We start from the raw sequence: 16,612 nt of genomic DNA, 5'->3' as shown, positions 1-16,612 counted from the left end.
CCTTTTGATTCTCTGTAAGTTCGTTTGAAGGGAGGTGTTAGGGAACTGTGCATGAGTTTGCATATCATATATTCTAGTTTTTATCAAATCGTTCCTTTCTATGCTGTGTATTTATAACCATTCCATGATATTATTTTCTATTTCTGTGCATAATTATTGACTTGCCATTCCTAGAGTAGCCAGTTATTGTACAAATTGAGTTATTTTGTGTTTACTTGGTAATATAGACACTGGATGCCAAAAGAAGAAAGGCAGATAGATTTGGAAACCGGTCGAGTGCGTCGGAAAGCCATTTTTGGAGATGAGGAAGATGAGTCTGGAGATAGTGATGAAGAAGATGATGAAGAGATGTCTGAAGGCGACAGGTTGGAAAATGGCTCTAGTGCTGATGAATCGGAAGAGGAAGCAGAAGCTGAAATGACTAATAAAATGTATATGGTGGGTAAAGGTGTCAAACGGCAGAGACTTGAGGAGATGGAAGAAGACAATGAGGTGGATTTGCCAGCATTTGCTGATAGTGATGATGACCTTGAGAGGAGTTCAGAGGAAGAAGGAGACGCAGAGGAAGCTGATGAAAGCAGTGAAGAAGAGGATTCCACTTCAGGAGAGAGGGATAGTTTAGAATCTAGGGTTGTTGGAGACCGTGGTAAACCAGGACTTTTACAAACTAATGGTTTGAGTGACAGTTTGAATCTGGAGAATCCTTTGACAATCAGAAAAGCAACCCTCACCACTTCAGATTCAGGTCATTGCACAGCTGAAGAGGCATTTGCATCTGGGGATGAAACTGAAGAAAGCTCTTCTCTCAGTACAGAGGACGAGGACTCAGAAAATGAAGAGGCTATTAAGAAAAAGTTTCCAGAGGCTTCTAAAGTGGCCAGTGGTCAGAGACTGGGGTCAGAGAACTTAATTGATGAGACCAGTGATGTAGAAGACTTACTCAAAGAGGAAGAAGATTACAAGGAAGAAAATAACTATTCCACAGAAACTTCAGGTGTGCTTAAATTTAATGTAGCTGTTGGTATAAACTTGGCACTGAAAATGTTCTACCAATAGAACGTCTACAGGGGCACCTGGGTGGCTCAGTCCGTTGGGTATCTGACTTTGGCTCAGATCATGATCTAGTTGTGTGTGGGTTTGAGCCCCGTATCAGGCTCTGTGCTGACAGCTCAGAGCCTGGAGCCTGCTTCAGATTCTGTGCCTCCCTCTCACTTTGCCCTTCCCCTGTCATGATCTAGCTCTCTCTCTCAAAAATAAATAAACATTAAAAAAATTAAAAAAAGAATGTCTACACTTGGGAGTCTGCTCTTTTGGAGATTTTGTTAACTGTTCAAATATTGCACCTCATAGGATTTCAGGATGAATACAGAGAGGACAAATAAACAGACTTAATTGATGTTGGTGTTGGTCCTTTCAGGCGCTCTCAAGTGGAAGGAAGACCTTTCCAGAAAGGCAGCTGAGGCCTTTTTGAGGCAGCAACAGGCGACTCCAAACCTTCGAAAGCTTATTTATGGGACAGGTAAGAGCTCTAGTTCAGATCCAGAAACGTTTTAGTTTCTTAGACAATTTTCTGGAAAGGAGATGAAGTTGACTGAAGGATTTGGGTGGTCCTTTTGATATCCGTATGATATCCCTGACTGTCATAGTTTGTATGTGGCAGATGTTTTTAATCATCAGCTCACAGGTTTGTCATAAAACTGTTGATGAGAGTACTCTCTATTATGTCATTTTATACCCTCTATACAAGGTCCTTCATGGGATTTTTTTTGGGTAGAATTGAGTGCCAGACAAGAACAAAGTGGTGCATTTTGTATTGTGGTCACCAGTTACTGTGTGGTTAGAACAATGCCAAAGGAGTGTATAGGAGCAGAGCATTGAATCAAAGGGTTGGTGTGTACTGATTTCCCTTCAGGTTTTGCCTAAGTACTGTTGGTGATTAGAGACTCAGCAGTCTTCAAGAGAATGGCTTTATGCTGGTTAAAAGCTTGCCTTTAAGTGTCCTTTCCTTTCCCAGCCCCCAATATTATATCTCCTTACTGGATTCTTTGTTGCTTTCTTGCAGGAGGGCCTAAGTCCTCCAGACATTGTGAGCAATAGTTCCCTGGCCTTTTCTCTGCCTATAGCTGATGCACTCAGGGGCACCGCCATACCTACCACAAACAGGGACCCTCAGTCCTTTAGGGTGAAGATTTCTTCTCACTTTTTCGTCATGGTGTCTCTTCAGTGACAGAGGACAATGAAGAAGAAGATGGTGATACCAGGGAGGAACTCGGAGGATTGTTCCGTGTCAGCCAGCCTTCAAGAGAATGTAAGCACAAGCTTGATTCTTTGGACTGCTCCAGATTTCATGTGGAGGCGCCCCATGATTGGGATTTAGAGGAGGTAAGGCTGAAATAATATGTTTGACTTAAGAGACATCTAAGGAATTGTTCTAAAAGAAGATTATGTGATTTCAGTATTGCCTATTTGTTATTGGCTCCTCATTTTTGTAAGTTAATAGGACATTCCCCCAGATATTGGACTACTTATTTTATGCATCCTAAGCAATAATGTGTTTTGGGTTTAGGTAGACTATGTGCATGTGTTATGGAGAAAAGGAAAATGTGGATGGTAGTGTTAATCTTTATTTTGAAGCATTGCACATAAGTTTTCATATATTTGAAATATTTTGTGTTTTATAACTAGGGTATACCTCATGACCCTGAGTTAACATTTATAATTTCTACTATTTGTAAGCAAACAAATCCATGACACTGGTAAATTTTCTTTCCCTGTTCACTATTCTTTAGTCACACTGGGATTCATTAAGTTCTCAAACTTAACAGGCTTAATCCCATCTTAGAAAACCCTCAGTTTTCTCTTCTGGAATGTTCTGATGTTCTTAAGGCTGGCTTCTTTTGATCATTCAGTTTAGCTTAAATATCACTTCTCAAGAGAGGCCCAATCACTATCATATTCCTAATATAATTCACTGAGTAGCACTTAGGCACTTTAAGAGATTTTATGTAAATTTTTTTTTGAAGTAAAACTTCATACAGATTATAGAAAACCACATAAAAACAACCATCTAAGTTAATGGATTAGATGAGGTTACACCTGTAACCCATGTGTCTGTCCCAGTCATAGTCCTCCCTGCAGAAGGAACCATGACTCTTATGATAATCATTTCCTTCTTTTCTTCATAATTTCATCCTTCAAGTTTGCATTAATAAACACCATAAGTTAGTTTTATCAGATTTTTTTTGGTTTATTTGTCACTATGCCTTTTCAGTCTCTCAATCTGCAAATCCCCTGCACACATCTCTTTTTTTTTTTCCTCTTATATTTTATTCATTTAAGAAACTGAGTGTTTGATGTGTAGAGTTTCTTATATTTTGGTTTCTGTGGATTGCATTACATCCTTAAGTGCAGTTTATGAGGCTCTTCTCCTCTGTATTTCCTATAAAATGGTACAGAACAATACCAATAGAACTGTCTGTGATGATGGAAATGATCTGTACATCATTGAGCTGTCCAGTGTGGCTGCTTGTGACTGTTAAGACCTTTAAATGTAGCCAATGAGACAGAAGAACTAAGTTTTTAATTGTATTTTAGTTTTATTTAATCTTAATTAATTAGAATGTACATAACCATGTGGTTACAGCTACCCTATGGACAGCACATCTAGAATTTGATTAGATTTAGGTTTGATTTTTGTTGTTTTGTCAAGACTGCTCCATAGATTGTGGTGTTTGTTTTTAGGAGGCACATAAAATCATCTTACGATTTTAAAATCTGTTGAGCCGGGCGCCTGGGTGGCTCAGTCGGTTAAGCGTCCGACTTCGGCTCAGGTCATGATCTCGCGGCCCGGGAATTCGAGCCCCGCGTCCGGCTCTGTGCTGACCGCTCAGAGCCTGGAGCCTGTTTCAGATTCTGTGTCTCCCTCTCTCTCTGACCCTCCCCCGTTCATGCTCTGTCTCTGTCTCAAAAATAAATAAAAGTTAAAAAAAAATTAAAAAAAAATAAAATAAAATCTGTTGAGCCTCAATGCCTAGCTAGATCCATTAATTTATTAAGGATGTAAAATGGTGATATTCTGTTCAAATTGCTCTTAATTTATTAGCTGGAATACCCCGCTAAAGGGAAACTTCCCCTCATCTATTTGCTTACCCATTTCTCTACAAGCAGGATGAATATTTGATTCTTTTTGTTAGTTTTCAGAATGATTCTCCAAAAGTGACTTTTTTTTTTAGTATCATTTTCAGCTCATAGAATTTAATATCATTGAGTGTTTCCTTCCACTGAATTTGTTATCCTTTTTGATACTCTTTCATATTTATCCCATATCTGGCCAATGGGTTCCTGGATTCTTTTGACATGATCCTAGTAGTCTTTGATTGCTTTGTTTCTGCCTGATCTGATGAGGTGTTGCAGCATCGTCTCGTACACTTCTGATGCCAGACTTGGAAGCAGCCATAAGAAGTCCTGACTCCTTTTAGAGGAAAATGGCATCTCAGCATCACAGTCTAGGCATAGGAATACACACTGCTATGGATTGGTCATTGTTTCTAGGCCTTTCAGTGACCAGAGCTAGGAGAATCCAATTCAGATGCAGACCTGCAGAGTTCTTATTTAACCTCTTTTATCTTACATGCGTATCTTTGTTTTTCCACTAGAGAATTAATTCCATTTGACTTTGAAGATGATGAAATTAGAAAATTACTAATTTGCTTTACCCTACCTATGTACAAAACAGTGTCAGAATAACATTACATGTATTATTATTAATATGATTACTGAAAACAAAGTTGTTTTCCTCATGTTTCCCCATTTCTCTTTTCAAAAGTGGCTATGTAGGTTTACATTCTCACCAGCAGTGTGTGTGGCTTCTGATTTCTCACATCCTCACCGACACTTGTTATTATCTGCATATATATTTTTTAATTATTATTATAGTCATTCTATTGGTGTGAAGTAGTATCTCATTGCAGCTTTGATTTGCCTTTCCCTGATAGCTTATGGTGCTGGACATCTTTTTTTTTTTTTTTTTTTTTAATGTTTATTTATTTATTTAGAGAGAGAGGTAGAGCATGAGCAAGGGAGAGAGAGGGAGAGAGAATCCCAAGCAGGCTCTGCACTGTTAGCGCACAGCCTGACACGGGACTCAAACCCACAAACCATGAAATCATGACCTGAGCCAAAACCGGTCATTGAATGCTTAACCAACTGAGCTACCTGAGCATCCCAGGCATCTTTTCATGTGCTTACTAGCCATTTAAAGAAATGTCTATTCTTACTGTTTGGCCATTTAAAAAATTGCATTGTCTTTTTGTCATTGAGTTGTAAGAGTTGTTTATATATTCAACTTGTCAGGTATGTGATTTACAAATATTTTCTCCCATTCTGTAGGTTGTCTTTTCTGTGCCCTTTGAAGTGCAGAGTTTTAAATTTTGATGAGGTTTAACTTGTTTATGTTTCTGTTGTTTCTATGTTTGGTATCCTATCTAAAAAAAAGTTGCCAGATGCAAGATCACGAAGGTTTACTCCTATGTTTTCATCTAAGAGTTTTATAGTTTGGTTCTTATATTTAAGTCATTGATCCATTTCAAGTTAATGTCAGTATTTGGTGTGAGAAAAGTTCAACTTCATTCTCTTGCATGTGGATATCCAATTGTCCTAGCACCATTTGTTGAAAAAACTATTCTTTCCCGATTGCCTTGTCTTGGCACCCTGAGTGTAAATCACTTCACCATGGATACATGGGCTTATTTATGGACTCTTAATTATATTTCACTGACTTCTATTTTTCTTTATGCCAGTACCTTACTGTTTGATTACTAATGCTTTGTGTAAGTTTTGAAATTGGAAAGCATGAGTTCTCCAGCTTTATTTTTCTTTTTTAAGATTGTTTTGTCTTTTCTGGATCCTTTGTATTTTCTGTATTTTTGAATCAGCTTTTCCATTTCTCCAAAGAAGCCAAGTGGGATTCTAATAGGGATTGCATTGAATCTGTAGATCACTTTGGATAGTATTGATATCTTAACAATATTCAGTCGTCTGTTACATTAACATGGGCTGCCTTTCCGTTTATTTGGCTCTTTCATTTCATTTCATTTTTAAAAATTTTTCTAATGTTTATTTATTTTTGAGAGAGAGAGATTGTGAACGGGGAGGGGCAGAGAGTGAGAGAGAGAGGGAGACACAGAATCTGAAGCAAGCTCCAGGCTCCAAGCTGTCAGCACAGAGCCCGACATGTGGTTCAAACTGATGAACTGTGAGATCTTGACCTGAGCCGAAGTCGGACACTTAACTGACTGAACCACCCAGGCACCCCTGCTCTTTCATTTCTTTTAAGAACATTTTTTAGTTGTCAGGGTATAAGCTCTGACCTTCTTTTGTTGAATTTATTCCTAGTATTGTTTTCAATACCATTGCAAAAGGAGCTATTCTCTCAATTTCATTTTTGGATTGCTCATTGCTGGTGTATAGAAACAAAATTTATTGTTGTTATATTGATCTTGTATTTTGCAACCTTGCTGAACTCATTTATTCTGATAGTTTTTCAGTGGATTCCTTAGGATTTGCTATATATGGGATCATATCATTTGTGAGTAGAGGTAGTTTTCCTTTCTAAACTAGATGCATTTATTTCAGTCTCTTGCCGAATTGTCCGGTCTAGAATGTCTAGTACAGTGTTGAATAGAAGTGGTCAGAGGAGACATCCTTGTCTTACTTCTCATCTTAGGGGGAAAGCCCTCAGTTTTCACCATTTAGTGTGATGCTAGCTGTGGGGTTTTTTTATGGATGCTCTTGATCAGGTGGAGGAAGTTCCCTTCTACTCTTAGTTTGTTTAGTGTTTTTATCACTAAAGGTCTCTTTTATTATTTTTCGGTCTTTGGTTTCCCTAAGTCAGTTGTTAATCTTCATTAAGTAAGGATTTTCTTCTAACAGTTTTTCATCCTTCAGTGCCCTGCAAAGCTTCTGAGCACAGAGCAGATTTTCTTTAAATATTTGGTGAGTGATTATAGGCATGAAGGAATGAGTAAATGAACGAATTTGATTCTGGAAGGCAGCTATGCTCACCACTATACCACCAACGCTAACGAATTTGATTCTGTATCCATTGTAATCATGCTAGCCTCAAGGCTACTCTTTGAGAGTGAGGTTGTGTATGAAAAACATGATTCATGACCAGAATGTGATTGAGGTGAAAGCCAGGACCTGTCTGAAGATTTCTATAAGTGTGCTTTTTGAAGCCTTGGTAGTAAATGACATGTGCTACCTTAGGTTCCCCAGGAAACAGACTGTGAAACAGAGTTATGTACAAGGCTTTACTATATTTAAGAGGGGTACCCAGAATCTACTACATGTATATACTAGATGATCCAGCAGGTCTGAGACTGGGATCCTCATCAGTACTTTTTGCCCTGTTGTGCTCATATAAGACATTTTGCCATTGTCAGAATATTATCATTGGCCAAAGAGTTGAATTTTCAAATAACCATAATAAGTCTGGATTAACAAATAGTAAGACCAACTTCCTAAATGCTATCTAACTGCATTGCCTTAGGAACACTAATGAACTTTGGAAATCAGTTGCATTGGTAAATATCTGTTTACTTACGAGGTCAGTGGGCTAATAGCACTTCTCCAACCATTGTTTAATGTTAAGACACTTAACGTTTTTATCTCTGTGGTTATACTATCTACATCAAAGATAAGGTTATCTCATTCACCCAACTTGAAATGAGAATTTCCCAAAAAATGTGTCTCGAAAAGTATTTAAAGGCAAGTTTTCGCCTGCTACTGTTTCTTAATAGCACTTGTTTTGTTGAGTAATTGGAGCATGTCAGCTAAGTGTTGACTTTTTTGTGTAAGGTCATGAACAGTATCAGAGATTGCTTTGTGACTGGGAAGTGGGAAGATGATAAAGATGCAGCCAAGATCTTAGCAGAAGATGGTAAGTAAAGGACAGTGTTCTTCAGAGAAGACTGTTATCTATACTTTGTTTTATTCCATATCTTTAACGGTTGGAGATAATAGGCAAACGTGAAATGCTTTGGGGAATGCTGACAGGAGTTTATGGGTAGTATTCTGGTTCCTCTTTTTATCGTGATCTTACTTTCTTCCCTTGGTTAACTGACTTACTAGATATGGACCTTGAAGAAAAGTAGGAAGCTTTCCATAACTTTTATCATGTGTTTGTTAAAAATGGATTTTTGTGTGTGTGAAAAATGCACTCAAATAACATTTTCTGTTAATGATGAAGGTAGTATACATTGTAGAACATTTAGAATACAAAGTTCATGTCATACCATAATCTCCGCCTATGTTAAAAAAACCTTTATTAATTTTTTGAGATTTTTTTCCTTCTAGTTTTTTATAAATTTAAAAATTTTCTAGTTATAATTCTACTTTATATACACTGTGTTGTTAAATTTTTTCAAAGGTTTCATGTTTGCGATTTTATTCTATCATATCCTAATTCAGTTCACAGTTTGTCATTTAAGCAATTTACTTTGCCTGTATTATAATTAACTCTACACTGGGCCACCTTGAAATAACTCTTGGATCACATTTTTTATTTTCATAAGTTAGATTCATAAAAGTTAGAATTATTGAGTGATTTCTATGGACCACAACTGCCAAAAGCTTTTTCAGAAAGTTGTTCTTACTTATGTGCCCATAAGCAGTGTATCTTAGTACTTAACATTTTACTGCTTCCGTTCAATATTGAATACCACCCATAAAAAAATGTTATTTTTGGAAGTTTGATAAAGGAAAATTGTTTCTTAAATTTATAACTGGCATTCTTTTGATTACCAGTAAATGAGAATATTTCTTTCAGATGTGTTGGGTATGGCATTTCGGTGAATTCTTTGTGTTCTTTGCTCACTTTTCTAATGGGATATATAGATATATAGATATAGATATATTTTTTCTGATTTGCAGATTATTCTTTAAAGGATATTTATCCTTCTTCATTTTTGTGTGTTTGAGTGCTTTTAACCACTCACCTGCTTTCTGTCACTATACAGTAATTTGTACCCTCTAGAATTTTATATAAATGGAATCATACAGGATGTACCCTTTTCTGGCTAAGTTCTACTCAGCATAATTATTTTGAGATATGTTCATGCTCTTGCATCTTCATCCCTTTTTATTGCTGAATACTTAATTTCTTTTCATTAGTGAGTAATATTCCATTGTATCATGCACTGCAGTTTATCTGTTCACCTGTTGGTGGACATTTAGGCTATTTCTGGGCTTTGGCTATTGCAAATAAAGCTACTGTGAACATTCTTACACAAGTTTTTGCATGAACAACTGCTTTGATTTCTCTTGAGTACATATCTCACAGTGGGTTAAATGGATATGGCAGATGTATGTTTAATTTTTTAAGAAATAGCCAAATTGTTTTTCCAAGTGATTGTATCATTTTGTATTGCCATTAGCACTTTATGAGACTTCCAGTTATTCTACATCCTTGCCAATACTTGATACAGTCTTTTTAGTTTTAGGTATAGAATGATACCTCATGGTTTTATTGTGTATTTTCCTAATGACTAATGATATTGAGCATTTTTGTGTGCTTATTTTCCAGCTGTTTCTTCTTTGGTGAATATCAAACCTCTTGTCCAGTATTTTAATCTATTTAATTTCTTTAACTCATTTATCACTTGTGATTTTAATTATTTTTGCCCAGTGTGTAGTTTGTATTTTCATATTTAAAAAAAATTTTTTTTTAATTTTTTTTAATGTTAATTTTTTTGAGAGAGAGAGAGAGAGAGAGACAGAGTGTGAGCAGAGGAGGGGCAGAGAGAGAGGGAGACACAGAATCCAAAGCAAAGCTTCAGGCTCTGAGCTGTCAGCACAGAGCCCAGTGTGGGGCCCAGACTCATGAACCGCAAGATCCTGACCTGAGCTGAAGTCAGACACTTAACCAACTGAGCCACCCAGGCGCCCCTAAAATACAAATTTTTTTTAATGTTTATTTTTGAGAGAAGGAGAGAGAGAGGGAGGCACAGAATCCAAAGCAGGCTCCAGGTTCTGAGCTGTCAGCACAGAGCCTGATGTGGGGCTTGAACTCACGAAGCATGAGATCATGACCTGAGCTGAAGTTGGGTGCTTAACCAACTGAGCCACCCAGCCACCCCTGTCTTTTCATATTTTCAACGGTGTCTTTTGCAGAACAAAAGTTTTTGATTTTGATGAAGGACATATTATTTTTTAACGGACTGTGCTTTTGATAATGTATTTAAGAAATCTTTGCCCCACTCAAGGTTGTATATTTTCTTCTATGACTCTTACAGTTTTAGGTTTACATTTAGTTCTGTGATCCATTTTGAGTTAATTTTTTATGTGGTATTAGGTATGGATCAAGGTTTCCTTTTATTTTTGCTTATGGATATCCACTTTTTCTAGCACTATTTGTTGAAGACTGTCCTTTACCCACAATGAACTGCCTTTCATTGGTTGACCATATATGGGCAAGATTTCTGGGCTCTGTTCCATTCATATATTTGTTTATTTTTATAGCAATACTGCACTGTTATTTGTAGCTTAACTTATTTTTATTTATTTATTTTTAAAGTTAATTATGTTGAGAGAGAGAATGAGAACACGAGCAGGGGAGGGGCAGAGAGAGGGAGAGAGAGAGAATCCAAGCAGGCTCTGCACTGGCAGTGTAGAGCCTGACACAGGGCTCAAACCCACGAACCATGAGATCATAACCTGAGCTTGAAACCAAGAGTTGGATGCTTCCCCGACTAAGCCACCCAGGTGTCCCTGCACTATTACAGCTTTATAATTAATCTTGAAATTAGGTAATTTAAGTTCTTCAAATTTTATTCTTTTTCCAAAGTTGTTTTGGCGATTTTGAGTCCCTTGCACTTCCATTTAAGTTTTAAGATGAGCTTACCCATTGCTACCAGAAAAAAACCCTGCAGTTTTGATTGGGATTTTGTGGAATTTGTGAAACAATTTTGGGGAAATTGACATTTTAACAATATTGAATTTTCTGATCTATGAACATAAGTAAATCTCTCCATTTATTTTGTTTTTTAATTTTTTTTAATGTTTGTTTTTGAGAGAGGCACAGAGTGTGAGTGGGGGAGGGGGAGAGAGAGAAGGAGACACAGAATCCAAAGCAGGTTCCAGTTTCTGAGCTGTCAGCACAGAGCCCGACACGGGGCTCGACCTCATGAACCATGAGATCGTGACCTGAGCCGAAGTCAGCCGCTTAACCAGTTGAGCCACCCAGGTGCCTCTGTTTTTTAATTTCTTTTAGCAGTGATTTTAGGATGCTGTTCTCACTTATTTCTTAACAAATGTATTCCTAAATATTTTGCATTGTTATTAATATTTAAATGATATTTTAATTTTAGTTGGCACTTATTTGTTATTACACGAAATGGCTGATTTTTGTATATTAATCTCCTATCCTGCAACCATGCCAAATCACTCATTTATAATGCAAAGCTTTTTTAATATATATTTCATACAGATAGATTTCTTGTATCTTGTATTGGGTACTGTATAGTATAAGACCACAACCTGTGTATTAACGTTGATAACATCTGCTGATCTATATAGATTTCCCCAGTTTTACTTATGCTCATATGTGTTGTTTGTGTGTGTGTTTAGTTCTCTGTATTTAGTTCGTGTAGGTTTATGTGTCTACATACAGTTACCAGACAGAACATTTCCATCACCATAAGGATACCTTGTATTACTCTTATAAATACATTTAGCTCCTTTCTGTCACCCATCCCCAAGTTCTGACCCATCAGCTACTTACCTGTTTTTCATTTCTACAGTTTTATAATTTTTAAGAATGTTAAATAGAATCATAGAATATGTAACTTTTTATGATTGATTTTTTTTTTCCTTTTCATCATAGTTCCTAGAGAGGTCCATCCAAGTTGTTCCATGTGACTGTAGTTCATTCCTTTTTATTGCAGAGTAATATTCCCTGATAAGGATGTAGCAGTTTGTTTAACCATTCACCCACTGAAGTACATCTGGGTTGTTTCTAGTTTTTGACTTTTGAGAATTGAACTGCTATGAACGTTTGTGTACAGATTTTTATATAAATATAAACTTCCTATTTTTCTGGGATGAATGCCTAAGAATATAGTTGCTGGGCTGTATGGTAATTGCATACTTAGCTTTATAGGAAACTGCCAGAGTAGTTGGGCTGTTTTGTATTTCCACCAGCAATATATGAATGACCCAGTTTCTTCACGTCCTTGCCAGTATTCAGTGTCATATTATTTATTTTAGCTAATCTGATAGTGATATTTCACTGTGGTTTCATTTTATATTTCCCTGATGGCTAATGATGTTGAGCATTTTGCCATTTTTGCTGCATTTTATAATTTGCAATGTATTCTTTTACAAAATATTTGTGGATGTCTTTTGCCCTTTTTCTTACTGGATTTTTTTTTTTTTTTTTTTTTTTACTGTTGAATATTGAGAGTTCTTTATGTATTTTATTCCATTATTGGATATGTGGTTTGCAGATGTTTTCTCCTAGTGTGTAGCTTATCTTTTCATTTTCTTAATATAGTTCCTTTCACAGAGCAAAACTTTTTAATTTTGATGAGGTCTAGTTTATCATTTTTTCACTTTTAGGAATAATGTCAAGTCCAGGAATTATTTTCTATTCCTAAATCCTGAAGCTTTTCTCCTATTTTTTTTTTAAGCTTGTTTATTCATTTTGAGAGAGACAGAGAGAGAGCGTGAACAGGAAAGGGACAGAGAGAAAGGGAGGAGAGGGAGAGTCCCAAGCAGACTGCGTGTGGTCAGTGCACAGAGCCAACGCAGGGCTCAAACTCACAAAACCATAAGACCGTGGCCTGAGCTGAAATCAAGAGTCAGAAGCTTAACTGACTGAGCTACCCAGGTGCCTATGTTTTCCAAAAGTTTTAAACTGTTCTTTTCCATTTATGATAGTGATCTATCTTGATTTCTTTATAAAGTGTGAGGTTTAGGTTAAAGGTTATGTTTTTGCCTGAGGTGTATATTCCTCCAGCATTTTTTCTTTCATTTATTTGCTTTTGCACCTTTGTAAAAAAATTAGTTGAGCATCTTTGGGTTGGTTTATTTGTGGGTTCCATTGATTCATGTGCAGTCCTTCCACCCATACCACGCGTATCTTGGTTACTGTGATTATGTAGTAAACATTAATAGTGGGTAGAATGATTCCTCTCACTTTATTCTTCTTTTTCAAGATTGGTTTATCCTTGGGCCTGTGACTTTGTGTATAAATTTTATAATCTTGTCTGTGTCTACAGAAAACCTGCTGGGATTTTGATAGGAATTGCATTAAACCTATAGATTAACTGGGGAGAATCTTTACTATTTTGAGTATTGTAATCCAGGAGCATGGTATGTCTCTCCATTTATTTGTCTTTAATTTCCTTCATAAGTATTTTGTAATTTTCAGCATCCTGATAATGCATATATTTTGATAAGTTTATACTTTATTATTTAATTTTGATTGATTTTTGTGTGCTTATCTTATTTTGCTGAACTCACTTATTAGTTGTGAGAGGATTTTTGTTGTTGTAGATTGCTTGGGATTTTCTGCATAGACAATTGTGTTATCTACAAATAGGGACAGTATCATTTGTTTCTTTTCAACCTGTGTGCCGTTTATTTTTGTTTATTAATAATCATTTTGTTTGTTTATTTATTTATCATAGTAAGTGTACTCTTTAATCCCTCTCCCCCTAGTTACCTCACCTCTGGTAACTATCTGTTTGTTCTCTATCACTAAGAGTCTGTTTCTTGGTTTGTCTCTCTTTTTTCCTTTACTTGTTTGTTTTGTTTCTTAAATTCCACATATGAGTGAAATCATATTTATCTTCCTCTGACTTACTTCATTTAGTATTGTACTCTCTAGATCCATCTATGTTGTTGCAGATGGCAAGATTTCATTCTTTTGATGGCTGAATAATATTCCATTGTGTGTGTGTGTGTATGTATGTGTGTATATGTGTATATATATATATATGTATATATATACACATATATATATATACACATATATTTTCTTTATCCATTTATCTGTCAGTGGACACTTGGGCTGCTTTTATAATTTGGCTATTGTAGATAACGCTGCAATAAACATGGGGTGCGTGTACCTTTTGAATTAGTGTTTCTATATTTTTTTTGGTAAATACCAGCAGTGCAATTATAATTATATGTATATTAAATATATTTATATTTATTTTTAATTTTTTTATATGTAATGACTAGGATTAGTGCTAAGAGGAAATTCTGCCTTTTTCCCAATGGTTTTCACTGTTATGTATGATGTTAGTTTGTTTTTTCTCTAGATGCTCTTTATGTGTTCCATTTCTCTCTATTCCTCATATACGGGGAGGTGCTTTTTCTTTTTTTTTTTAATTATGAATGGGTAGTAAATTTTTTCAAATGCCTTTCAGTGTCAATTGATATGATCATACGAATTTTATTTATATATGAATTTTTTTCATGTATGAATTTTGATACAGTAAATTACATTGATTAATTTTTGAATTTTTTAAGATTATTTGCTTATTTTGAGAGGGAGAGAGAGAATCCCAAGCAGGCTGTACACTACCAGCACGGAGCCTGACTCAGGGCTCAAACTCACAAACCGGGATCATGACCAGAGCTAAAACCAAAAGTTGGACACTTAACTGACTGAGCCACCCAGGTGCCCCAGGTTTTGAATTTTGAACCAGCTTTGCATACTGGAATAAATCCCACTTGGTCATGATATATAATTCTTTTTTTTTTTTTTTAAGGTTTATTTATTTATATTTATTTTTGAGAGAGAGAGAAAAAGGCACAAGCAGGGGAAGGGCAGAGAAAGAGGGAGATGCAGAACTCGAATCAGGCTCCAGGCTCTGAGTCCACATCAAGCCCGACATGGGGCTCAAACCCACAAACCATGAGATCATGACGTGAACTGAAGTCAGACCCCTAACTAAGCCACCCAGGCACCCCAATATATAATTCTTTGTATATGTTTTTGAACTTTATTTGATAGTATTTTTTTTTTTTAACGTTTATTTATTTTTGGGACAGAGAGAGACAGAGCATGAACGGGGGAGGGGCAGAGAGAGAGGGAGACCCAGAATGGGAAGCAGGCTCCAGGCTCTGAGCCATCATCCCAGAGCCTGATGCGGGGCTCGAACTCACGGACTGCGAGATCGTGACCTGAGCCGAAGTCAGACGCTTAACCGACTGAGCCACCCAGGCGCCCCTATTTGATAGTATTTTGTGAAGGGATTTTGCATCTAAGTTTATGAAATACTGGTCTATAGTGTTGTTGGTTTTTTGTTTTTGGGGTGTTTTTTTTTTTTTTTTTTTTTGGTACCATCTTCATTTAGTTTGGGTATTGGAATAATACTGGCTTCATAAAATGAGTTGCAAAGTATTCCCAATTTTCTATTTCCTGGGAGAGATTGTATAGAATTAGAATGTAATTTTAAGTATTTGGTGTAATCTGTAGTGAAAAGGTCAGGGCCTGGAGATTTCTTTCTTGGCAGTTATAATGACAAATTTTATTTCATTAATAGTTATAGGATACTTTAAATAATTTAGTTTATTCCATCTTGTCCAAATTTTGCTATCTGGTTTTCAAGGAATTTCGAAGGCTTTGGGGAAGTGGAAGTTTCATTAAGTGCCTTCTCCAAGAAGCTAGCTTGGGTATTATGAGTGGGTAGTAATCCTAGTGTTCATCCAATAACCTTTCAATAGCTGCAGAATCTGTTGTGATAATCCCATTTTGTTCTGTTTTTTTTGTTTGTTTGTTTGTTTGTTTTAAGTGTGTTTATTTATTTTGAGAGAGCAAGTGAGCACGGGCAGGGGAGGGGCAGTGAGAGAGGGAGACAGAGAATCCCAAGTAGGCTCTGCATTGCCAGTGTGGAGCCCGACATGGGGCTTGAACTCACAAACTGTGAGATCATGACCTGAGCCGAAATTGCCAGTTGGATGTTTAGCTGACTGACTGAGCCACCCACATGCCCCCATTTCATTCTTGATACTGGTGATTTGTGTCCTCCTTTTTCTTTGTCAGTAAGGTTTATTAATTTTGTTGATCTTTTTTTTCAAATAATCAGCTTTTGGTTTCATATCTGTGTTCTGGTTTTTAATTTTGTTGGTTTCTGCTCATATCTTTATTATTTCTGTTCTTTGCTTGTGTTAGGTTATTTTGTACTTTTCAGTCTGCTTAGATTATTGGTGTAAGACCTTTTCTCATTTCTGCTGTGAGCATTTAGTGCTGTAAATTACTCTCTCAGCATTGCTTAATTGTTTTGCCCAAATTTTCTTATGTTGTATTTTCGTTTTCATGAATTTCCTTTGAGACTTCTCTTTGACTCGTGCATTATTTAGTGTGTTATTTAACTACAAAATGTTTAGAAATTTTCTTGTCTTTCTGTTACTGATTTTCAATTTAATTACATTATATTATAAGAACATCCCCTTACGATTTCAAATCTTTTACATTTGTTTAGATTCACTTTATTACCCAGACCGTGCCCTGTGTTGGTAGATGTTCTGTGGGGACTTTAAAAATTGTTGGGTATAGTGTTCTATATATGACAGATTCTGTTAGGTTGGTTGTATTGTTTAA

At 36.3% G+C, this 16,612-nt stretch overlaps 1 protein-coding gene across 3 annotated transcripts in view; it reads left to right on the top strand.

Annotated features, from left to right (window-relative positions):
- Nucleotides 1-16,612, top strand: part of BMS1 (BMS1 ribosome biogenesis factor) — a 46,637-nt gene that overhangs the window by 13,588 nt on the left and 16,437 nt on the right. For all 3 annotated transcript variants that reach the window (XM_043596939.1, XM_043596937.1, XM_043596938.1), the window contains exons 10-13: nucleotides 228-994; nucleotides 1,418-1,519; nucleotides 2,225-2,382; nucleotides 7,858-7,939. In XM_043596939.1, the coding sequence (XP_043452874.1) occupies nucleotides 228-994; nucleotides 1,418-1,519; nucleotides 2,225-2,382; nucleotides 7,858-7,939 (1,109 nt within the window). The remainder of the gene's footprint in view (nucleotides 1-227; nucleotides 995-1,417; nucleotides 1,520-2,224; nucleotides 2,383-7,857; nucleotides 7,940-16,612) is intronic.

The sequence above is a fragment of the Prionailurus bengalensis genome, chromosome D2, assembly GCF_016509475.1.
Source record: "Prionailurus bengalensis isolate Pbe53 chromosome D2, Fcat_Pben_1.1_paternal_pri, whole genome shotgun sequence".
Classification (NCBI taxonomy): Eukaryota; Metazoa; Chordata; class Mammalia; order Carnivora; family Felidae; genus Prionailurus; species Prionailurus bengalensis.
Note: the sequence above shows the minus strand (reverse complement) of the source record. Positions and strands in the feature narration are given on the sequence as shown.